General features: G+C 45.0%; 1 protein-coding gene and 1 non-coding gene across 2 annotated transcripts; both read left to right on the top strand.

Annotated features, from left to right (window-relative positions):
• Window positions 1-106, top strand: LOC137162495 (U6 spliceosomal RNA). Its single transcript, XR_010922382.1, has one exon. It is a non-coding gene; the product is annotated as a U6 spliceosomal RNA (small nuclear RNA).
• Window positions 107-2,076: 1,970 nt separating this feature from the next.
• On the top strand, window positions 2,077-24,483 carry LOC137158978 (heterogeneous nuclear ribonucleoprotein M-like). The gene is made up of 3 exons (XM_067557043.1): window positions 2,077-2,227; window positions 14,486-14,655; window positions 24,300-24,483. The coding sequence occupies exons 1-3, from the start codon at window positions 2,124-2,126 to the stop codon at window positions 24,362-24,364; spliced, it is 339 nt and encodes a 112-aa protein (XP_067413144.1). The 5' UTR covers window positions 2,077-2,123; the 3' UTR covers window positions 24,365-24,483.
• The last annotated feature ends 437 nt before the right edge of the window (window positions 24,484-24,920 follow it).

Raw genomic sequence — 24,920 nt, 5'->3', positions numbered from 1 at the left:
GTCTGTAACAACACAGCACATACACTAACATTGGAATGATACAGGATGATTGGCATGACCTATGTGCAAGGATGACATGCAAATCTGTGATGCATTCCAGAGAGGAGCCCTGAAGAGCCAGGGAGGAAGGGGAGAGGTTGGGACTTGCAACAGCAAAGTGCTCAGCCCCACCTTCTGGCAGAAAGGGAGCTGAGCAGAAGAGGTGTTGCTGAGGATGGACCTTGGGGCCTGGGAGACAAGCTGCCTCTGAAGCACCAGACGCCAGAGAGGGATGGATGGACTCAGAGGGAGACATGCACTAGCAGTCGGGCACAGGTGGATGATCTGAGACTTCCCGACAAATTAAATAGGCGTAACCACCAGCCTCACTGCACTGAGAGCTGAATGCAAAAGCTGCCTCTTTGTCCATGCCTTCCTGAAACGACACCCTTGAAATACAACTGGCTGCCTGTCTCCGGAAGGGAAATCCGAGATGGAGGGAGAGAGCGGTCCATTGCTGTCTTTTACTTAGAGGAGGGGCTCAGATACCATAGGGGCGTGTACCATGGTAAGACCCTGGATAGATCTGCAGTGAAATAAAACGGGGGCAGGGGAGGAGATGGACGGAGGGAGAGAACATGGGGGAGCTGGGTGGGGAGGAATCATAGATTAGGCTTGGAAGGGAGCTCAGGAAGTATCTAGTCCAGCCCCTGCTCAAAGCAGGACCAACCCCAACTCAGTCATCCCAGCCAGGGCTGTGTCAAGCCGGGCCTTAAAAAAAAAGACGGATGGATCTGAGTAATTGCTAGGTTTGGGGACATGATGTTTTGGGATGGTGGCGCATGTAGCAGGTGCCTGTGTTATATTACATTCAACTTTTATGTAGGCTCCAAGTAGATGTCATGGGTGTTTAGTTTAACCCATGCCAGCAGGTCTGCGTGTGTATTTTGCCTGGCTGCAGGCACGGGGCGGTCCAGGGGCCAGTGGCTTTCACCAGCACCGAGCTACCACACCGTGCAGGCATGACTCTCGGCAAACCTCTAGTGCTGCCTGTCAGCCCTGCACGCACACAGCCTTGTCGCCTCTCACCCCTTTAACACCAGGCAGGCAGCACCGGTGCTTCTCTGAAAGCCCCAGCTCCTGGAGTCACGGGGGGATGTGAGACGGAGACCCACAGCTCTCAGCGGAGACGAGCGCACCTCTGGGGCAGGGGGAGAGGGCTGCACGTGCGCCTCCAGGGCATGGCACCGCCCCCCCCCCCGGCACAGTGTGACCCCCCCACCGCTCCACCACGGAGGGTCTGACCCACCCCAGGCACAGCACCGCAGCAGGGGCCCCTCAGTCACCGGGTAACCCCCCCGCACAGTGCGACCCCCCCACGTGCTACTCCCAGTCCCCCCCCCGCACAGTGCGACCCCCCCACGTGCTACTCCCAGTCCCCCCCCCCCCCACAGTGCAACCCCCCCACGTGCTACTCCCAGTCCCCCCCCCCGCACAGTGCAACCCCCCCACGTGCTACTCCCAGTCCCCCCCCCCGCACAGTGCAACCCCCCCACGTGCTACTCCCAGTCCCCCCCCCCCCCGCACAGTGCAACCCCCCCACGTGCTACTCCCAGTCCCCCCCCCCGCACAGTGCAACCCCCCCACGTGCTACTCCCAGTCCCCCCCCCGCACAGTGCAACCCCCCCACGTGCTACTCCCAGTCCCCCCCCCGCACAGTGCGACCCCCCCCCCCCACGTGCTACTCCCAGTCCCCCCCCCCACAGTGCAACCCCCCCACGTGCTACTCCCAGCCCCCCCCGGTACGGTGGGACCCCGCCCAGTGCCGCCGCCGGCGAGAGCGGGCCCGGGGACGCCGGAGACCAGCGCAGCGCAGCGCCGCCCCCGGCTCGGCCTGGTCTCGACTCTCGGTCTCGCGCCCCGCCCGCGCCCCCCCCCCGTGAGTGACGTCAGCGGCCCCGCTCCGCACTTTTACTCTCAGCGCGGCCACGCGAGGGCGCTGCCATCAGGATCACCACAAGCCCAGCCCCGCCCCTCTCCTCGCGCCCGCCCCCCTGCCCCAACGGCTGCCCCGCCCCTTCCCAGCGTGCTCCGGGGCACGCGCGGGGCGGCCTCTCCTCACACAAAGGGGTTGCGCGGAGGAAATGGCGGCGGTGGGGAGTGAGGGCGGCGGCAAAATGGAGGAGACGGCGGCGGCCGCCGCGGCGGCCAACGGGGCGGGCAGCGCCGGGGACGGGCCCCCCAAGAGGTGAGACGCCGGCCCGTCCCGTCCCGTCGGTGGGATCCGCCGTCCCCACGGGCCCTGGCCTTTCGCGGGCGGCCTCCTGGCCGGGGGAGCAGGAGGCCTAGTCCCCGCATGTGTGGGCCGGGGCCTGGCGCCGGCTCGGCTCGGCTCGACTGCGGGTGGGGGAGTTCCTGGGGCGGAGAGGTTCGGTGGACGGACGGAGCCGGGCGCAGCGGCCTGGCTGAGTGACGACGTCGGGCCGGGCGGGAGGCCGGGAGGCTGGGGCGCTGGGTGGACGGGGAGCTGGGTGGGGGGGCTGGGACGCTGGCTGGACGGGGGGGCTGCGGGTCTGGCTGGACGGGGGGTGGGGTGGGGGGCAGAGGCTGAGGGTCTGCGGGTCTGGCTGAGAGATGGCTGGCGAGAGTCTCTGGCCTGGCTTGTTCTTTCACGTGACAATCTCCATGTGGCACTGGCTCTGTCTCCCTTCTGGGCTCCCGGTCCCTCCTCCCCCGGGGATCAGGGGAGATGCTCTCGCCCAACCCTGCTCACGGCTATAGCTATAAAAGGTGGGTGTGGGCCTCCTGCCTTGAATTCCTTTTGACTGCAAGGGGGTACGATGAAATCAGTGTCCTGGAGGTTTCCGTTGTTGACGTCTGCCTTCTTTCTGCCCTTTTGTGTCCGTGTCTCTCTCCTCCTCTCCCCCTACCCCTCCCCCGAAAGTTAGCATGCTGTGTTTTTATTTAAAAAGAAAAGTGGTGTTGGGCATTGATTGCAGCTCTGTCCTCTTGAGCGTATTCCCTTTTTTCTGATACTGGTCCTGCTAGAGTACTTAGCGCAGAACAGCAGTACAATCAAGTGGCATGGTTAGGGAAGTTAAATTGAGACCTGTTTTTCATGCATTGCAGTAATGTCATTAGATTCCCATGTGTTTGGGCTCTAAAATCAGGTTGGAGCCTAACAAATCCTTGCTTTTCTTTACTGAGCCCACTAAGCAGGTTTGGGACTCCAAAACACCTTCTTGCCTTCTGTACACTTCTCTGGCTGGAAGGTGAAGCAGAAGGGTCACAATGCTGACAGATTCTCTTGCTCCCATCTTGATGTAAAAAAGGGTGCAGGTCTTGGTGTCCACTGCTGGTGTTTTTTCTGTGCTGAGAGATTGGTGCAGGAGATACCACTGGGTCAGCTCTCTCTACACTTGCTATCTTGGTATCAGGGACTGTGGAAGCTTTGCTAAATAACCTGATACTTCCTCCACTAGGAAGACTGAGGAATGCATACTAATGTTCCCTCACTGATATCAGCAAGACTAGTTTTGTGATCTCCAGTCAGGCCTACCTGTTACCAGTTATTTTGCAGGTTTCAGCATCATGAAAGAGAGATGTTGGTTCCCGATGGCTAGCCTTATTGCCATTAGAGATGCGGCTTGTGCAATGGTTTTCCAATGCCTTGAATCAGTGCTTCTTATCCTAGCTCAATGGTCCCCAGACATTTTACCTTGTGCCTCCCTGTATCCCTGTCCAACTCGCAGGTGCGGCCGGGGAGTGGGTGCCATAGCAGGGCCTGAAGCAGAACAGGGTTGGGTGGCACTCCCTCCATGCCCTCCAGAATGTTTCTCCATGCCCCCCTAGGGGTGCCCACCCCATAATTTGAAAACCTCTGTCCTAATTTTGACTTGGACTGGAGAAAGGCTCATTACTCTAAACCAGTATCTGCTTTGCCTCTGTATTTATCTTGGGTTTAATTTGTACAGATTTTTACACCAAACTCATCACCATACTATCAGAGCTCCTTCCATAGTGCATTAAGCAACATGACTAACATCTGTCATGTTATGTTCTCACATCCTCTCGTGTGCAGTGGTGTCTTGAAATTCTTTCAATATGCATATATGCACAATTGCTGTTTTTATTACATAAGGGAAGGTTAAAGAAATGTGGCTTGCACTTAGAGTGGAAGGTAGGAAGGTATGTGATGGTCCTTAGTTCCCGTGGGAGTTCATTCTAGTCTTGGGTCAGCCACTGAGTTCTGTCTCCTGCATAGATCACCGTCCCTTATTGTAGAAGGTTCCATTGCTCCAGAGGAGTAAAGTGGTTGACAGTAGTCTTCATCTTAGAACTTTAGGGCAACTTCTTAAATGTACTGGGCCCAGGTCATTAAATTCCTTGAACAGACCTTGAAGTTGATTTGATGTTCTGTGAGAAGCTAGGGAGCAGAGGACAGGGTAGCCAGTGTTGCTGAGGAGACGTGCCACAGCATTCTGTATCAGCTGGAGTTTTCCAAGCATGGAATACTGCATGCCCAGGCATGTTGCATTGCTGTAGTCCAGCTGAGAAGTCACAGGTATGAATAATGGAGGGCAGGTCATGATTTGCCAGGGTGGGATGCAGTCTCCTACCCAACTGGAGAGAGTTACATCCATGAGTGATGCTTTCTGCTATACCCAGGTGTGCGCCTAAGCTACAGACTGAAGTGACCAGTTGTGGGTATGTACTTTCAACCAAAGCACACTGCCGTGTGACTGCAAACTGGCGCTCTGTATACCAGCATCAGCTGCGCCTTGCTCAGGTCCTTCAGTTAGCTGTTGATCCATGAGCTGTTCTCATCCAAGCAGTGGTGTGTGGTACTATGTAGTGAAGAGCAGGTAGAGCTGTTTCATTTGCATATTGCTTGTGTGAATCCATGTTATCTGAAGATTGAGTTTGATAAGTTTATGGGAAGGGGTGGTATGATGAGACTGCCTACAGTGGCATGTAGCTGATCTATGACAGCTGGTAGCAAATATCCCCAATGGCAAGTGATGGAATGCTAGATGGGGAGGGCTCTGAGTTACTACAAAGAATTTTCCCACGTGTCTGGCTGGTGGGTCTTGCTGAAATGTTCAGGGTCCAACTGACTGCCATTTTTGGAGTTGGGAAGGAATTTTCTCCTAGGGCTGATTGGTAGAGACCCTGGGATAACTTGAAGTTCTTCTATGAGTGCTTGCTCATGTCAATTCCATAGCAGGTGTGTGCATGCCCCCGTGCATGGTTACCGGATTTTTTTCCCCTTAGCAGTTCCCGTAGGACCAGCTTCAGTGCTCTCTGGAGTCCCGCTCACATGATGCACTATATTAGGCCCTGCTGGCCCTACGCCCCCTCAGTTCCTTCTTTCCACCACTGGCGGTTACTGGAACTGTCTGTCTTGCTACTGCAGGTGCCTCTTAGCAATTTAGTGTTGTGTTCCTTTAAGTAGTTTGTTGAGTAGTTAGTTTTCATTAATTGATAGTGTAAATAGTTTAGTACAGAAGGTGGTCCCCTTACGGACCTCCACCTGACAGTGGGGCATGCCCTGATCTCCTGTTTTCAAAGCGTGTAAGTTTTAGGGCAAGCCCTTCCCGCTTAGCGACCCCCATGACAGTTGTCCTTCCTGTGAAACTCCCCCAGGCACTTCAGACAAGTGATGAATCTGTAAGGCATTCAAAGACCACGAACTCAAAAGAGCGGGAAATTCATCTGAAGGCCTTATTGATGGAGGCTGCTCTGAGACCGGCTTCAGAGCTGTCCCTCTCCCTCTCAGGGCTGAGCACTGTGTCAGTCAGAGCGCCCTTCCAGTACAGGAACCACCACGACACCAAGCTTCTTCACCATTGGAATGCCAGCGGATTCGGCGGGGGGCAGATACTGCTCCTGTTCTTCATGGCACCGCCTGGCAGGAAAAGGGTCAAGCACAGGTCGTCGTTCACCAGGGAACGAGTCCTGCTACTCTGGGGAAGACAGCAGCCCACTCTGGTCAGCCCCATTGACCTGGGAGTCGGGAGCAGGGCCCCTGTCCAACCGCCCCAGATTGGCCTCAGGGCCAGTGGCTTGTTCAATGGCCGTACTGGAATCCTTGGGGATTCTCTTTGGCCATGGGGCCCTATTCACTTATGTCGTCAGGGAAACAATCCACAGCCCTTTCACCCCTGCCCACTTTGGAGGCAGAATCGGACCCATTGGAAGGAACAGCTGCAGCAATTCCCCCGGCAACCAGGGGAAGTGCCACCACCCCCAGCACCGAGACAGTCATTTTCCTCCTCCCCAGACGAGGCAATTGCAGCAGGACCATCAGCTCCCTTAGACAACTTCCAAGCCCACCAAGAGCTCCTTAAGAGGGTGTCCTCGAACTTGGCGTTGGAAGCGGAGAAGCTGAAGGAACCTTCAGACAACCTCTTCAACGTGCTGGCAGCGGTGGCGCCGGCTCGGGTCACCTTGCTGGTCCATGAAGGGGTCCTTAGGTTGGTTAAGGCCCTGTGGCAAATGCCATTCTCTCTGCCTCCAACCTCTGAGAGCGGAGAAGAAGTATTATGTCCCTGCAAAGGGGTTCAAATATTTATTTACACACCCTGTTACTAGCTTTCTGGTAGTGGCGGCTACCAAAGAATGGGACAGGCAGGGGCAGCCCAGCACAACTCCCAAAAATAAACACAATAAAAAAACGGATCTGTTTTGGGAGGAAAATTTATTCTACTGCCAGCCTGCAGTTCCATATTGCTAACCAACAAATGCTGATAGGGAGGTATAACTATAAACTCTGGGACTCCCTCAGGCATTTCGGAGAGGCTCTGCCCCAGGAGCAGGCACCGGACTTCTCCATCTTGAAGGAAGGCATGATGGTGGCCAGGGCCGCCTTACAGGCAGCCTCAGATGCGGCTGACTCGGCTGCAAGGTCCATGGCCTCCGTGATCTCCATGTGCCAGTGCTCGTGATTGCAGGCATATGGTCTTTCTGAGAATGTGCAACAATCCATCCAGGACCTGCTGTTTGATGGAAGTGCACTCTTTTCGGAGCAGACCGACACTAAGCTCCACGGGCTGAAAGACTCAAGAGCCACTTTGTGCTCGTTGAGCCATTACGCACCCCAGGCCACGAGAAGGCAGTTCTGCCCACAGCAGCAACAGCCTGGGTTCCAGTCTCAGTGCTTTGGGACCTACAGAAGGAGGGATATAGACAGAAGCTTTAGGTGGTGCCAGCGGCCCCGCCGCCTTCCTTGGCTAACCAGCTGGCCCCCTCCCGACACTCGGTCGGACAGCGCCAATCGTTTTGATGGTGCACCCGAAGGCGGCCTTCCAATTTTGCATCAGGATCCTACGTCCCCGTTATTCCTAAACTGACTTGCCCCCTTCCTCCTGGCATGGATCCGCATAACATTGGATCATTGGGTCCTGGGTACCATTGCAGCGGATTATACCACGCAATTCACTTCCCCGTCCCTCTTCAGGGACCCCTCTCACAACCAACTCCTCATGCAGGAGGTGAAGAACCTCATTACACTGGGAGCTATGGAGGAGATTCCACCAGACACGAGAGGATGAGGTTTCTAGTCCCCTTTTGCCTTGGGAATGAGGAAATAACCGGGATTCAGATCCATCTTGGACCTGTGGGGCCTAAACAAATACATCAAAAGGCTGAAGTTCCCTATGGTTTCCCTAGCCTCCATCATTCCCTTCATTGGATCAGGGAGACTGGTATACCGCCCTCATCTAAAGAATGCATATTTTCATATCTCGATAGTCCCAGGACACAGGTGCTTCCTCCAGTTTGTGATGGGAGGCTCCCATTACCAGTTTACAGCCCTCCCTTTTGGCCTGTCGTCTGCCCCAAGGGTATTTATAAAATGCATGGTGGTGGTGACCGTGTATCTCCGGCACTGAGGGGTGCAGATTTACTAGTATCTTGATGACTGGCTAATCAGACCAAAGTCGTGGGCCCAGTTCAAACCAGTCTGGCCTTAGTTTGGGACACCTGCCACCGTCTGTGCCTGCTGGCGAACGAACAATAATTCACTTTGACGCCAGTGCAGAGAATAGAATTTATCAGGGCTGTTCTCGACTCGACAAGTGCCAGGGCTTTTCTGCCACAGACATGATTCGAGGCCATGTTCAACCATGATCGGGGGCATAAGGGTCTCTCCCCTTATGACAGCACAGACTTGTCTGCATTGCTGGGCCACATGGTAGCGTGCACCTACGTACTGCGTCATGCACGTCTGAAACTCAGGCCGCTCCAGTTATGGATGGCCTCTGTGTACACCCGAGGAGGCACCTCTTGGACAGGGTAGTTAGTGTCCCCGCAAGTCCTAGCCTCCCTGGGTTGGTGGTCGGACCCCTGGTCGGTAATGGAGGGGATGCCCTTTGCAGATCTAGCCTTCTTGATGACTCTGGTTTCAGACGCTTCGGACTTGGGGTGGGGGGTGCATATCAGCTCAGGACTGGGGCTGCACATAAACGTCAGGAAGCTCAGGGCAATCCATTTGGCATGTGGGTGTTCCTTCCCTTCCTGAGAAGCAAGGCGGTTGAGGTCCTCGTGGGCAACACCGCTGCAATGTATTATATCAACAAGTAGAGCAGGGCCCGCTCCCCAGACCTGTCAGGAGGCGGTGAGTCTGTGGAATCTAGCAATAGATCACGATATTCACCTGGTGGCATCGCACCTCCCTGGTATCAAGAATGCCACAGCGGATGGACTCAGCAGCACCTTCTTACTTTGCCACAAGTGGTGTCTCCACCCATTGGTAGCTGACATGATTTTCCAGAGGTGGGGGTTTCCCCAAGTGGATCTCTTTGCCTCTAAGGTCAACAGGAAGTGCAGTCAGTTCTGTCCCCTTCGTGGGCTTGACAAAGGGGCTCTGTTGGGCACCTTCCAACTTTCCTGGTCGGGGAGACTTCTGTATGCCTTTCCTCCTATTCCATTGATTCCCAGGGTCCTGTTGAAAGTCAGAGACAAGGTCAATGTTATTCTTATGGCACCTGCGTGGCCCAGGCAGCCCTGGTTCACGATGCTCTTGGAACTGTCTGTTGCTTCTCCCCTGGACCTGTCACGCTGGCACAGCCTGCTTTTCCAGGATCAGGACCGACTTCTGCACCCAGACCTGGAGTCCCTGCACTTGATGGCATGGAGGCTGAGATTTGAGGACCTCAGCAATTCAGCCAGAGGTTGAGTGGGTTGGTGAGGTTCTGTGCCCTGCAATGTGTAGGTCAGACTGGATGATCATGATGGTTCCTTCTTGTCTTAAAGTCTGAGATCAGTTTGCCTAGTGGCTGCATGTAAATGTTCAATAGTATCCTTGTGTTTGTTGCCGTTGACTCTTGAGTTTCCATCCCTCTTTTCATGTGACCCAGGGTGTCAGAAAAATTAAGGAGATCTGTGTGGGTGAGAGAGAGGAAGGGCTGTTTGGAGGCCAGAATACAATGATGGCTGAGTCTAGCATATGATTTGCCAGATAATTTAATCCTTTTCCTATGAGTGGAGTTCAGCTGTCTTTGGGCATGCTTTGGAATTTGGACTCCATGAGGACTGCCTGGTTGCTTTGGAGCTGGAGGAACCATGACCGTTGACTCCATCCTGAGTGGTGAGGACCTTTTGGCCTACCATATATTTATGGCAACTGAAATTTGGCTTATAAACAGTTCTCTCCGTCTTAGGGCCTCAGTAAAATAAGAGGATGAGTATGTGGTGGCTGAGCCAGAGACACTTCTTCCATCTTTGTCTCCAGCAGAAAAGCAACCAGTGCTTTGCTTTCCCTTCAGGGGGAATGAAGGCCTTGCTGAGGCCTTAAAATTAGATTCCTGATTCAGAGGGGGGGAAACAAACTCATAGATTTCTTATGTTCATCAGAACAAGCAATTGGGGATGTGACCACTTTGTAAACAAGGGTATTCTGTGGCTTACTAGCCCCAGTGTCTTTCCTTCTTTTTTTTAGAACCAAGCACTCCATATTTGGTTCTTGAGAGAGGCTTGAATATTTTCATTTGTGTGACCTTTGGGCTCTTATAGTGACTGGAGCCTCTTGGGGAGTAAGCTTAGTTTTTGACCACTTGCAGATGGGACTCGGCAACTATTGAGCGGTGATGGCAACATGATTGCCTTCAGTAAGACAAGCTGCTTTATAAATTTGGCTCCCAGAGGAACAAAATGAAGACATCCACTCGTTTCTGGTTAGAGAGTCAGAGTTTTTCCTGATTTCATGTGAGACAACTTTTTTCCAGAGGGAGGTCCTCTGTCTCTAGGGGCAGGTCATCTGTTGTATGAAGTTCCATATAGCAAAGCTGAGTCAAGATACAAAAGTCACCATCTGTAATTGAATATACCTCCAACTTTTTCCAGGAGAAGACCTCTACCAATACAGCTTTTTAGACTTTGGTGTCTTCACTATGTTTTTCATGAAATATCTGCCTGTGGCAATTGGCTTTCTTGGATGTCTGGATATTTGTATCTGTACCTAGCACGCTGCCTACAAGATGTACCTCAGGCCAAGTCTAAACTCAAAAGTTAAGTCAGTCCAGCTACATTGCTCAGGGGCGTGGAAAAATCCACATGCCTGAGTGAGTTAGTTAAGCCAGACTAACTCCTGTAGTAGGTCAATGCAAGAATTCTTCCATTGCCTAGCCGTCTCCTCCTGGGGAGGTGGATTAGTTACGTTGATTGGAAAAAATCCCTCTCATGAGTGTAGTAAGTATCTACACTGAAGTACCATAATGGCACAGCTCCAATGCTGCAGCTGTGCCACTGTAGCATTTCAAGTGTAGACAAGCCCTCAGAAAAGTGTTAAAGCATCCCGAGTTTAGTGTTAGCCTAAACAAGTCCACACTCATTCCACCACAAAAGGCTGAATTTACTGGAGGCTTAAGAAGCCCCATAACTGAAAAGCTTGTTTAAGAGGATTTTTCATTTTATTAAGGAGACAATGTCCTTTTAGAGGTCCCATCCTAAACCTATAGCTTTTCTTACAAGTGGTAAGCCTTTTGTCATGTAACACCATTTACCAGGCTACATCTCGGGAGTCTGCATGGTGTACTGCCTTAACCACGTGGATACCTGGGCCACAGTACCTCAGAATATTAAAGATTCCCTTCTATTGGGGATGAAGGAGGAACATTGCTATTGGGAGTTCCATCTTACCTACCTCACTGGCTTTTTTGCAGTATTGGTCCTGTCTCGAGGCGCTTGGAGGTACTCAAACTCCCCTCCTGGAGGGTCACTATGGCTTGTTCTTCCAAGAATTGTGGATTCATGGGGACAGTTCTTAAAGGAAAATAACTCTTAAATACCATAGGTATTGACACTCTGACTGTCAAAATGGATCCCTGCTCATCTTCCCTACTTCAGAGCATTAGATTAAAGATTCCTAAATCAACTGAAAGAAAGAGTAGTTGAGGTCACTTCCCTTATATCCTTGGGGTTGATGATCCGAACAGACACTGGTTTCTAGGAGAGCTGAGCACACACGCAGGATTGCACTCCCCTCCCCTGAAAAGTTGATCCATGTGGTCAGTCATCCTGGAGAATTACAATAAGGGTTTGTCTACACCTTGAGTTTGAGGTATAAATTCCAGTCTGAGGAGACATGCTGATGTTAGTTCTGATGGAGTTGTCACACTAAAAAAGCAGTGTAGCCATGGTGGCTGTGAGGACTAGCTACTCCTGCTGCTGCCATGCTGCTATTTTTAGTGAGCTAGCTCCATCAGCTAACAAGAATGTCTCCTCGAGTTGCTGATTATATCTGACTCAGAGTGTAGCTGTACCCTTAGTGTGAGGGGAAGAGGACTGCAGACACAGGTATGTCAGGGATTTGTCTTGGCAAATAAAGCCTTGCAGCTGTAAAACTGAAGCAGTTGAGATTTTAGATGTATAAACTGGACTTGTGTGCAATGAGGGGAAATGAAAGGTGCCTTGGTAGTATTTGGAGAGTCGCTGGGGAGCTGATGAGATGGCATAGCTACTGTTGCTTCAAATTGAGCACTCATATGCAAAAAACTGCAACTGATGCTCTGGCATGTGGCTAACACTCCAAGCTTTTCATGCAAAGTAGGAATGTGGTGTCCAAAAAAAGCTTTGAGCCCTAACCAAGGTTTAAAGGAGAATGCTACTCTGAGACTAAATTGGGATCCTTCTAGTCCTCACCTCCCCCCTAAAGTTGCTTGTAAAAATATTCTAGAGAAACATGTCTCAAACTACACATTTTTAGTCCAGCACAAATACTAAATAGAAAATAAAAAGGCAATTCTATCATAACTCACTTTAATAAATCTCTTCCAGCCCCTCATTTCTACAGTACTCGTTACTCATTAGGTACAGAGGCTAGATGGTGTGCGGTGAATGAAAGGAGTCTTGTAGCTCTATTCCTTACTTGGAGTTAAAACTGTAAATGGAGAAAATGTATTGAAATTATTTTATGTCTAATATACACCAGTGCAGCTGAGCAGAACCGAGATACTGTCTGAAACTTTGGTCAGGTTACTTTAAGCTCCAAGTTTATGTTGAAACAAAATTGTAGGTATAAAGGGCTCCTTTCTGCCCACCTCTCCAGTAGTATGCATTTTAACAAGTGATTGTGAAATTATCTTGTAGACTTTCAGTATTTCATATTTGAAGCAGAAAAATGGGAAAATTTAAAGCAAGTAGAACCCTTCAGGATAAGAATGCCGTGTTACTGTTTCCACAGGTTTAGTGTCTTAGGCCTTGTCTACACTACAAAGATAGGTTGGTGGAAGTGCTCCTCACTTGACTTAAGAGGGGTAGTGTGGGGGAACTGAGAGCCTGGTCTCTCAGCTCCGCTGGCAGCTCCCAGGCAGGACTGGGGTCCAGCTGCCTGGGACTTCTCGTCGTGCTGCCAGCCAGGAGTGGGGGGCAGCGGGGCTCTGGTTGCCTGACTTTCTTGTCAATCTCATGGCTCTAGCTGAGCTGTAAAATTGACAGGAATGGCAGCCAACAGCTGATGTAAAGAACGCAGTTTCTACACTGACACTGTGTTGCCCTAACTACACCGACATAAGCCCTACACATCTTGAGGTGGTTTTATTATGTTGGCATAGCAGGGCAGTTACATCAGTGGGAGGAGCATTTCAGTGTGTACACCTTCACTGTTTTGTTGACAAAAGCTAAATTTTGTCCATAAAACTCTATAATATAGACCAGCCTGGAGCTAAAAGTGATGTGCAGAGGAAAAGGTTGGTGCTATACCCTCCTCATCTTTTCTTGAAGGCTTTCAGTCTTTATCATAGAAATATTGGCAAAAATATAATTTAAACCAGCAATGTTACATTCTGTTAGTTACTTTCATGGGCTGATTTGTATGCTGATTGAAGATTCTTGATCCAAGGTGAAGGAGTGAATGTGTTGAATCCAATGGAGCTCTTCTCCCAAATGTTTTGGTTAGATACATTTTAAAAATAGCTTTAAAGCTTGAATAAAAATCACTTGCTTCATATCTGACTCCAGATGGCTATGGACTCTTCCAAGGAAGATCAAAATTAAACTTTTAATTTTAAAAAAATATTACTCTTGGGGAAAACTTTCCTTTCCGGGCTACTATAAACTAGAGCTGAACAAGTAATAGACTTTTCAGTTCGGCAGCGGAATCAAAAACTTAAAAATCCAGTTTAATTCAAACCAAAATAGTTTTTTCAATCTTTGATCAAATTGAAGTCAAATTCATTTTGAATCTACAAAAAATACCTTGTTTAGATTTGGCCATTTTCTGGTGTTTTTTTCACCCTTTTGTTTTTAAAAATTAGTCAAATTTGAAAATGAAAAGCTCATTTGAAAGAAAGTCAAAACGTTTCTATGAGACTTTTTTTTGGCTGAAACTATGAGTTCTGCCTGTATTTGCCAAATAGTTTAAAAGTCCTGAAAAATTTTTTTGCAAAAATTTCTGTTCAGTGAGAAATCTGCCTAGGTGTACTAAAAACATTATAAAAGGGGTGCAGTTCTACTTGGTGTATGTGTGGAATTTTTTTGGGGGGATGGGTGGGTCACCTTTAACTATGTTCTTCTTAGGGGCAGGAAAGCCATTAGGTTAGCAGGTTAGGTATATGTGGCAGACAGTTCACAGTCTAGGGCAGGGGTGGCCAACCAGTCAGAGACGAAGAGTCAAAAAATAGATGTAGATATTGCAAAGAGCCACAGGCCGAAAATTCAGGCTGATGCTCAATTTGAGGCAGCTGGTCAATTTCACTTAATCTCAAAGAGCCGCATGCGGCTCATGAGCCGTGGGTTGGCCACCCCAGGTTTAGGTGGCCTAGTGAGCTGAGCTGCAGGTATTTAATAATTAAAGTTAATAAGGAGACTACCTGCACATCAGACTTTTATCATCAAACCAAAACTTTGTGAACTAAAGTTAATGTTAATTACAAATTTCTATGGTCACACTGCTACATTGCTTGAATGTGCAAAAACTATTTCATTATGTATTTAAAGGTGTGATATATTGACAAGTAATGCTGTACTTGCTAATATGATGTCTGAATACTTGTATTTTTGCTTTCAGTGAAGGTGAACGACCAAGCCAGAATGAAAAAAGGAAAGAGAAAAGTGTCAAAAGAGGGGGAAATCGTTTCGAGCCATATGCCAACCCTGCTAAAAGATATCGAGCTTTTATTACAAATATTCCATTTGATGTGAAGTGGCAGTCTCTCAAAGACCTGGTCAAAGAGAAAGGTAATGGATGCTCTGGGTGGCTGAGTGGTGTCTGTCATCTTATCTGTGGCTGACTTTGTCCCGAAATTTTAAATTTATTAGTTGATTTTGTTCTGGATAGAATTAGTGACATGAGTTTTGTAAGGGGTCTAGATTAAAGCCGTTTTGGTGTTGCATGATATCTGTTCTTAGGCAGCTTTCCACACAGGATAGTTCCTGTGTAGGCATGTTGGCATGTGGTTAATAGTGCTTCATCAAAGCTTGAAAGGTGCCTTTGTCTCATGGAAAACGTCAGACTTTCTACATCAGGACTTGAGTTTTGAGGTACTATAATGCGCTCTGAAGTATGTAATGTTTTTGGGTAATGTAGGTTGTCCATCTACTGCTGATTTTGATTCTAGGACACAGCTATATATACTAAATTTAATAGTCTGACTTGTGTTTAGATAATATCCATATTGCTGTACAACATTCAGGAGAACTTAAATGTATTTAAGGGTGACCTGCAAAGGAGAAAAAATGGTTTGTGCCTCAGCATTTGCTGCATTACATGTAAAGGAGACCTTGAAGTGTTCATGTTACTCTGACCTTTTTCCACCCCTTCCCAAAATATTGTCATTGATAGATTCAGTATCCTTATCCCCTCAAAGTTGGACAAAAATCTGAATTACTTTGAACTTTTGCCAATATTCTAAAATGCTCCCACTCAAATAAGTTTTACTTGTTTGCTTTTATTGATATTGGGCCTACTAGTTTTCCTGTCTTTCTGGAAAAGCAGAGTAGTCAAGACCTGAATTTCTGAAGTAGTACATCAGGGGAACTCCACTTATGATTTAGAGGTCTCCAATTTTTTAAAGATACATAAAAGCATACAACTCACTTTTCTTTTGTAGGTCACTTCTTCAATACATAGAAAGAGAATGATCCATAAATTGATGTCTTGCAAATTAGTGACCAATGTTAATTGTGGCATAAACTAGGTAAGGAATGTTAGGTAATGTACTCACAAGCTGTGGCGTAAATGAAAGGAACACAAATTTCCAAAAGGTTCTTAAATATTTTTTCTTTGGAGGCAAACTGGAATTGAATGCATTTAACTAAATCTTAAGGACTGTAGGCCATGGGGAACATTCATAATTAAACGTCTTGACTCAAAACAATAAAGTGGTACCTGAATTTAACAACTGAACTACTATCAGTAATCTTAAAGTTCTCTCCTTTCAGTTGTCTTTGCTTGATTGTAGCATTGTTACATTAATTATGAATGATCCTATGTTTTAGAACTCTACTATAATTTCACTTGGAGATGCAAGAAACATTGGGAACAGGAGTATCTCTATGTGTAGATGTCTTTAAATATTATGTTGAATTCCGTTCCAAGTGTCTTGTGGTTTCTCTCCAGTTCACGTGGATGGAAAAGTCCGATGTGAGATTGTTTCCTGCCTTGCTGTTCAGCTACTCATTCCTGCAAATGCTCCTAGGGGAACAGTGAAACCTCTTCATTCTGTCTGCAGGGCTTGTCATTTTAAATATCCAGATGCATTGTTCTTGGTTTTTGGGACTGCTCATAACATATTTAACAGTTTAGATTTGCTGTGTAGTTGGGATCTATTCTAACTAGTCATTGATTTTACCCAAATTGGTGTTCTTGTGCTGTGCTTGAACTTGCTGAATCGGTATTTCTTGATACAAGGCGTAGTAGTTCCAAGAACCAGGAATGTGGCTTTGAAAAATCTGTTAGAACTCTTGGTTTGTATGTGTAAGAATTACAGGCCCAAAATTCAATGTTTTGGGAGCATGTGAAACAGCTTTGAACGTAAAGGATAAATGTAGGTGAAGTTTTTACTGCTCCATCACTCAGCAATCATGTAGAAGATTTTAAAGCTATTCTCTACAATGGCATAACAGATTGCTGAACGTAGAAGCAATTCACCTCAATCAGCTGTTTTGTGCCAGTAAGTATGGTTTAGGAGACACCAGCTTGGAGGTCTGCTCATCTCTCCAAATTGGTTTTCAGATGTGCACATCTGAAATCTTTAAAAGGTGGCATATTGCTCTGAAGAGTGATGCCTTGGTTCAGTCATTTCAGTGTATTGTTTGTTGGTGAAACTTAGAATTACAGGTGTGCAGTATCACTTTTTATTAAAACTTCCAGTTTCTTGTTTGAAACTCCCTTGTATTGGTTAACAAACCCTGTTGAGCTAAATTGATGTTCGTAGCATTGTACATTGGTTAAAAAGGTTCTGCAGAAATGAGGCTACATATAGCTTTTAGTGAAATGCCATTTTAGTGTGTACGAGGAGTCTAAATGTGAAAAAGGTTGAACGCCAAATAGTTTTTTATCCTGTCCACCGAACAAATGTTTTTTGCAGTCTTGGGGTTGGGAGAAGTGTAGGGGATTGGGGGGAAGGGTTTCCCTTTTCGTCTGATATTTCAGAGCTGTTTGCAGTTCAGATTACCAACTTTATCATCTGGGATGTGATGATATGCAACATGTTAAACTCACTGTTACATGAAGTATTTGATCTGATTCTACTAAAATACTAAATTTTCTAATACAGTTTTCTAACTCTGGGAGGGAGTAGTTGGCTAGAACCCTCAATAGTGAGATGGAACCACAATGTGTTAATAAGAACTTAAGAGAAAATAACTAGCTTTTGAAAAAGCAAACTGCTAAGAGCTGCAATCAGAGCTACCCTCAAGTCATATTTAAGACTGCGGTAGATAATGGTTATGAATCATTTACTACATCTGCAGTAACCATGGCTGCATCCTTTTTCCTAATTGCAAGAAATAACACAAATATGGAAATATCACAATCTGGATTTGTATTCAGGAATCCAAAGGTAGGAAGAGAAGCAATATGTAAAACTGTTTCTTGATAAGATATGCTCAATGTATCTATGTAGGTGAGCAGACCTGCATACATTTTGAAAACTGAACGTACACTGAAACTTCATTGTTGGCTGCCTCTCACCCCTACCAAACAAACCTGTGAATATTCTTGTTGACTTTTCTCTTCCTGACTCAGTTAATGCTGTAGCTTGTGCCCCAGGTTTTTTTTATTACAGCTTGAATTGAGTACTCTGGTCTCAATTTTGTGTGCTCTAGGTTTGTCACTTCCCTACTAAACATTTATATTACAGGAGTGCACAAAAGCCCTAATCACTATTGGAGGCTTCTCCATAGAGTTCTTACCACAAACACAAAGTCTAGTCAGTAGGTACATGTCTTGTTCTCTCTTTTATTTAAAACAATTTATTAGTTTTAAACTCTCGCCTGTTTAACTCCTGCCTATCACTTTTGATTAAATAAATCAGTATTCTAAAATGTTTTTTTATTTGTTAATCTTGGCTTTAACATCATACCTTTATACCCACTCTGTACCCCTATTGACATACTGTGGTCAGTGTAAACTAGGGAACTTTTAATGTGCAGTGTCAGGATCCGGATACAGTAAATGTATGGCATACTGGAGCATTGTAGATTTACAGCCCAGCTTGCCACGCAGTAAGAGTTCATGTAGACACACCCCATAATAACTCATTACACTATTAAATATTTAAAATTCTGGAATATCTAGCTCCAGGAACTTAAAGCAGTTCAAAAGAATGAAATGCCCTCACAACTTAATTTAGAACTGAGATTGCATAAATGTTTCATCAAACCCTGAAAACCAAGGAAGTCACAAGTTAAGAAAACAGTTTCATTCAACACAATACCAGTTTTAGAGGACTGCCACCCTGAATGTATTGTGCCTGCTTTCAGTTTTTGTCTTTATTTGTGGAAAAATGTTTGGGCAATATTGATTCTTCTCAGTCAATGAATCTGTTTATGATAACACATTTCACCTTTCCTCTATCTGATGCTCCAAGTTTTTCATATGAAACTGAGGGAACCTGAAAAGCTTTGATCACCATCTAGCAACAGCTTGAGCACTACTTGGACTTCTCTGTTGGAACTCTGTAAACAATCTTAGATATGGTCAAACTGATTTCTGGATTGTAGCAAAAACTATGGTATAGATTACGTGAACCATTTTATTAAATGGGACTCTGATTTAACTGGTGGTCATAACATTATGATTACAGTTGACAAATTTTCTGGTACGAATACTTGTCATCAAAGGAATTCTCCATGATCTAGGCTTTCACGTCAAGTTTTCTAAACCTTTATAATCTTCATGGCTGAAAAATGAACCAAGTATAACCAAGGTTCCTGTTTTCAGGTTCGCTAAACAACCATTAGGGGTTAGATGGATTAGACATAAACCTTTTATAAAAGCAGTGCCTCTGGAAAATATAATTATAACTTCTCATGTCTGCCTGCTTCAGATCATGAAATTTGGTTATAACCAATTTTAGAAATAACACATTTCAGCTCTTACTATATTGCATATATCTGGGATAGTCTAAAAATTAATTTAATGGGTGAGATCTAGGAAAATTTATTAGGAAGACCCTGCAAAAGTTCAATGTATCTTAAAAGAACACTTTTTAAAGGCTTTCTCTGCAAAAGTGACACTTTTAAACTTCAGAAATCAAAGAAAAAAATTCAGTGCCAAGCTTGTAGACTGCATTCAATTAGGAAGAAAAATATAGGATTTTTAGTCCTGTTTTAATTGGAAATCATAATGCAAACTTAACTATTGAGTTAATCACTGTTTTTAGTGTGAATGCCTATCTGTTTATGGCATCTCTGTTTAAAAAGAAGTTCAGTGAAATATCTCAATGAATCAAGCTATAGGGAGATGAGGGCTGTTCTTATTATGGGACTGAGTCAAATGTAACAGGAAATCTTTAAATTTTCTCAAATTTTGGATTTATATAGAATAGTGAACAGACTTTAAAAAAGGAAAAGGGAGGATGAAGTGTCTTTTAATTTAAAAAAAAAAAAAAAAAAAAAAGAGAACTGCACCCATTTTGCTCAGAGCAGGCTTTGTGTTTAATGGTTACTTCTGAGCCATCATCTTGTGGGAGGGGCCAAATTCTGTGGAAACTTAAATTGGGATGATTGTCTTCTATGGCAAATTTCAAATGAACGAACACGCTTAATAAAATCTTTTTATTGACTTTAAAATAAAAATGCCTATGTATTATCTTTCTTCTCCCCCAGACTTTCTTTCCACACAAAATGCATATGTACAATAGGTAATCTTTTATTGGCAGGGAGATGGAACAGACCTATTGGGTCTCTGGTTATTCTATGTTTAAGATTTTCCCCGTTCCTTTCCAAACTCCTATGTTGAAAACTTAAAACAAACCAACAAAAAATATTTGAGTGCCCCTAACTTGAATCCTTTATATCTTTAAACTTCCTATTTATTACATGTCCTTTCAGATGAATCCAAGATGATTCAGTCCATGCCTCTCCGAGCTTGTCTCTCTGTAGACTAGGGTTGTAATTTCCTACGTGGAAGAATCTTTGCAACTTGGAAATTAACTTTAAAGAAAGTTAAATTCTGCCAAAACTGAAAATAGCAAATACCCTCATACTCACTAAGCTTGTTACGATGCAGGATTCGTGGGGCATGTATTTTCAGTTGCTGTAATAACAAGTGTGGCTTTTCAAACTTTGGTATTTTGTATTTTCATAACACTTTAGTGCCTTCCATTGAGCTGGTCAGCTTCTTTTCAAAATATGGTATTCAAACAGATCCTGTTACTCCAAGTGAAGTCTTACAAGTACCACATAGAGGGGTAGTAGAAATCTATCTAGATTGGGCAACGCTTGTTAGATCACTGAGCTTATTCTTTTTGCAAATGTAGGTTATAATCCCCCTGTATTGGTCAATACATTTTAGTAACTCTTGCATACCCTTACCTGGTACCTGGATGATATTACTTATCTCAGTAGTTGTGCATGCAGAGCTCCTTTTCCATGCAAAAACAACTTTATTTTAATCTTTGTTAGAACCTTTTAAAAAAACCTTCTGCCAGGTCCCATAGCACACTGGTCTGCTGGTCAGGCAGGAAAACGCTGATCAGATAGCTGCTGTACAGAGGCAATGCTGAAAGGATGGGGCTTCCCATCAGGTTCATAAACAATTCTGTGTTGGTGGCCCAGTGCATTCTGACTGACTTTCTGGCTACTGGCAAAGGGGAGCATTGTGATCCTTCCCATATAGTGGTATTTTTGCCTTGCCTTTTTCTCCTTAGCCACTCCCAACAAGGGAAAGGGAAATATATTATTGGAGCAGGGAATGGTGTGCCGATATATGGTAAGAGTGCCTCCAAGACTGACTTCTCCCTCTGTGTATTTTGTAGGCTGTACTTGCCTGCTGCTTGCTAGCCAGTTTTTTATCCCTGATGCCCGTCTTCTTCTAATAAACTGACTTCATGTTAACAAAAATATTGCATAGTTCTGGATCTAGAATGGGTCCGAAGAGGTCCCGTCTTTATCTTTCAGATTCTAGGAACTGGATTTTTTATGCCATCTCATATCAACTATAGTTTCCCCTGTAAAAATGTCACCTGGAACCATACCACATCATATACTAACTTCAGAATGCATCTTTCACATTTCTTCTGTGATCTAGACTTGCTACCTTGGATGTTGGGCTAACATGTCACTTGTCACATGGTGTTCCTATTCTGAAATTTGGCTGCTCCTAGAAGGAGGCTCAAATAGTTTTTTTGGGTTTTTTAAGTGTAACTAATGTTACAGATGACTTTTTAAATGTGAATGTATAAAACTTGAACACTGAGAGCTCAGAGCAAAATTGGTATAAACTTTAAGGTTCTCCATAAGAGATGTGAAATAACTACTAGAGAAGACTTCAGTAAATCTTGTGGTTCAAAGGTCAGAATGTCCTTAAAAGACCATTAGGCTGATTACAGGGACAAACGTTAAATCATCTGACTGTGGCTTTGTTACAATTGAGCCTATGACCAAGGAAAAAAGCTTGTTTTGGAGGGGTTTGTGTAGATTTTTATGTATCAGTTTCAGCTGATTTGATTAGTAGTTTGGAGTGCAGAGCAATATCTTTCCAATGGACCAATAGTGCTACTGGGAGCATAAGGTCACTGCTGCTTTCTAACCTTGTGACTTTCACTTTTGGCCTTTGTGAAATGGATTGTCTGTAGCAGGTCATCTGAGAATTTTTCCTACTTCATAAATTGTCAAATTAAATTTACATTCTTGTTAAAACACAGTGTGGTTGACTCTGGCTGCTGCTGTTTAAACTAATGGCTTTCAGAATTTCCTGGACATGCGGAATATTTATGCCCAAAGCAGTTGGAAACTATTTTATGGTTATAATGGCAGGAGCACTCAAGGACTGTGCTTAGCATGTATGCAAAGCAAGTGGATGCTGCCCTCCCAATACAGAGATGTAGACCATGGGGACTTCAGCTCTAGGTTTACAGTGCTCTTGATCTAAGTGACCTGGCTGTTTGAATCCAGATGTTGGTAACTACAGTCTTGAGATTAGACCAGATACTGAAGATGAGAATGGTAATATAATGTAGCTTAGAACCTTGGCTATAAACAGACACTTGTTTATAAGCTTCTACTAGGTAAATAATATAATTCTGAAGTGCATGAACAGATTTGTAAGACATTAGGTAATTGTTCTGCTCTGCTTGGTACAGGTGAAGCCACAGTACTCCATCTGAGTCCAGTTCTGGGCATCACACTTTAAAGAAGATGTGGACAAACTGTAGAGCCAGAGGGGAGAGAGCAACAAAAGTGATTTAGGTTTAGAAAACCTGACACCTGAGGAAAGGTTAAAAACAAACTGGGAATGGTTTATCTTGAGAAAAGAAGACTAAGAGGGAGGCCTGATACTTTAAAAATTTATCTTAAGGGCAGTTATAAAGAGGGATGGTGATCAGTTGTTCTCCATGTCCACTGAAGTTTGGACACACAATTTCCCTTGCTGCAGATTAGGTTAGATGTTAGGAAATCTTTTCTAATGATAAGGATAGTTAAGAAGTGGAATAGGCTTTCAAGGGAGGTTGTGAAATCCTCCTCATTGGAGGCTTTTAAGAACGATTGGAAAAAACCTGTAAGGGATGGTCTAGGCTGGGACCCTTTGAAAATATTTCAGGCTGTGATGACCTCCCCCCCATCCCAAGCCATTCCTTGGCCATCCTTACTGTCATGTTCAGGGACTGACAGCTCGTGACCCCTCCCTCCCATAATAACTTTGCAACTCTCTGGGGGGTCACAACCCCCCCAGTTTGAGAACCCCTAGTCTTGGTTTACTTGGTTCCCCCTGGGGGAGGAGAAGGAGAGGGGAGAGGACCTCTTGAGATCACTTCCAGCCCTACACTTCTGACACTATATCCTAGAATCAATAATGGATCAATATTCATTTAAAATCTTATTTAGTTCCCTTTCACTTTTGGCTACTGATCCTGTTGGATTCTGATGAATCCAAATGAAGGAGAGTTGTAGATCTTGCTAAGGTCTCCTTTCTGTTTGTTTCTGGAAAGGAATCTCAAAACATTCCGTTTGGATATTTGAGTAAATGCTTCAACATATACCCTATAAAAAAGACAGACATTCAAGTGGGAGATGAAGTTGAACATTCTTTCCCTATTGCATCCCCTGCCAAGAGGGAAAACGTTAGAACTTGAGAATGCAATTCTTTGTTCAGTGTTAAGCAAATCATCTTCCTCTACTAAATAGCAATTTTTAGAACAGCCTACAGGACTTCTAGCTTCCAAAGTAGATTATTCTCCACATAAACAAATACAGTTGAAAATCAACCTGGAAGTCCTCTCATTTTAATGTTAATCTGAGTAGGCTTGCTAGGAATTTAAAGTCTCTTTGGATACATTCATTTTTATATAAATAAGGCAGAAAAGCAAGCCTTAATAGGTTTCTTCAGCTATATGTCTCTATGCCATTTGCTTTAAACTCAGCAGCCATTTTGGTAGTTGTATTTTGGAGGTATACAGTCTGGTTACAGTGATCATAAATTGGCAATCCTAATCTTGTGTGGAAAAATGCAGATTTAGTTTTCCTACAAATGTTACTCTTTGCTACGGGTTCTAAACATTCACTTAATTACTTGTTGCAATTTTCATTCCCAAAACAACTCTCATAATGAAGCCCCTCTTGAAGTTAGTCAGATTTAAACACCTAATAGATCTAAAAATGAAGTCGACCTTCCCCTTCAATTTAATTGGGTCATTGTTAATCTAGCTTGAATAAACACCTGGATGAGTCACTGACACTTAAGCAGTTTGGTCCAATTTTGTTTTTGGAGACCCCTCTAGCTGTCTGTCCTAGAATTCAGAGTGAAGCATGAATTTGTAGCTGGTTAACTTCTGGAATATCTAGACAGAAGGCTACATACTATGTCAGTCTCCAATAGAAATCTGATTCTTTCTGTGGAGAAAGGAAAACTATCCTTGCAGACAGTTTTCCATGGATTTGGATTGTCACAAGTGATTTGAGTATTAAAGGCTGAGGAAACTGATATTGTGGAAATAGCTTGTTTTGAGTGGAGGAAAATCAAGGACTTGTTTAATTACATTTTAAAGACTTTACTGCACACCTGTAATGTCCAGCTTGGTGGTTTAGAGAATATGGAGTGTTTCTGGGCTTTCTTATAAGGCAGAGGCTCCATACAAGGTTGTTGACTGTTCTAAATTCCCATTGTTTTCTTGGCTTTTCTCCCTTGGTATATGTGTCGTCTGGAATCTGATTTGTAGTTGGTGAGGTAACATACGTGGAGCTCTTAATGGACGCTGAAGGAAAGTCAAGGGTAAGTGTTTGAGAGAATTTCTTCTGTGGATTTTACTACATGACAAATGTAACTGTATGGTGGCGTGGAACCGAATGAAATCAGAAGGTAGTGTGTATGTATAGTGGCTATATATGTAGGCAGTGCCCAAAGCCCCTTGTGGGATGGGGAGGAGGCGGGATGGGATTTGTAGACAGGATCAGCATTGTGCTCAGTTGGTGTTGGCTGTGTATGGTTTATGCATGGACCCTAGCAGTATCTACAGTGGTATATTAACGTAAAAGTCTTTGAAAATGTCATTTGTTGTTGGTGAATTTGTAAGTTCAGTGTGCAGAAGCAGGTTCTGTAAACTATGCCAGTTAATATAAGGCAAATGTCTAAACTTAAGACATGCGTAACTTTAGTAGGTGTCAAGCTACTTTACCTTAAGTGAAGGAATGTTTTAGAAAAATCATAGCATGAGCTCACTTACGTGTACTGAAGGGATATGGATTTAGGATGAAGGAATATGGTGAGGATTTTGACAGGCTACAGAGAACAGGAAATGTAAGGTGTGTGGTGGTTTCTTGGAGAACATGGACTTAGTTTT

Source organism: Emydura macquarii, unplaced genomic scaffold (assembly GCF_026122565.2).
Source record: "Emydura macquarii macquarii isolate MOO-44397 ecotype Brisbane River unplaced genomic scaffold, CSIRO-AGI_Emac_v2 contig_306, whole genome shotgun sequence".
Taxonomy (NCBI): Eukaryota; Metazoa; Chordata; order Testudines; family Chelidae; genus Emydura; species Emydura macquarii.
The sequence above is the reverse complement of the archived record's forward strand: the minus strand, read 5'-3'. Positions and strand labels throughout refer to the sequence as shown.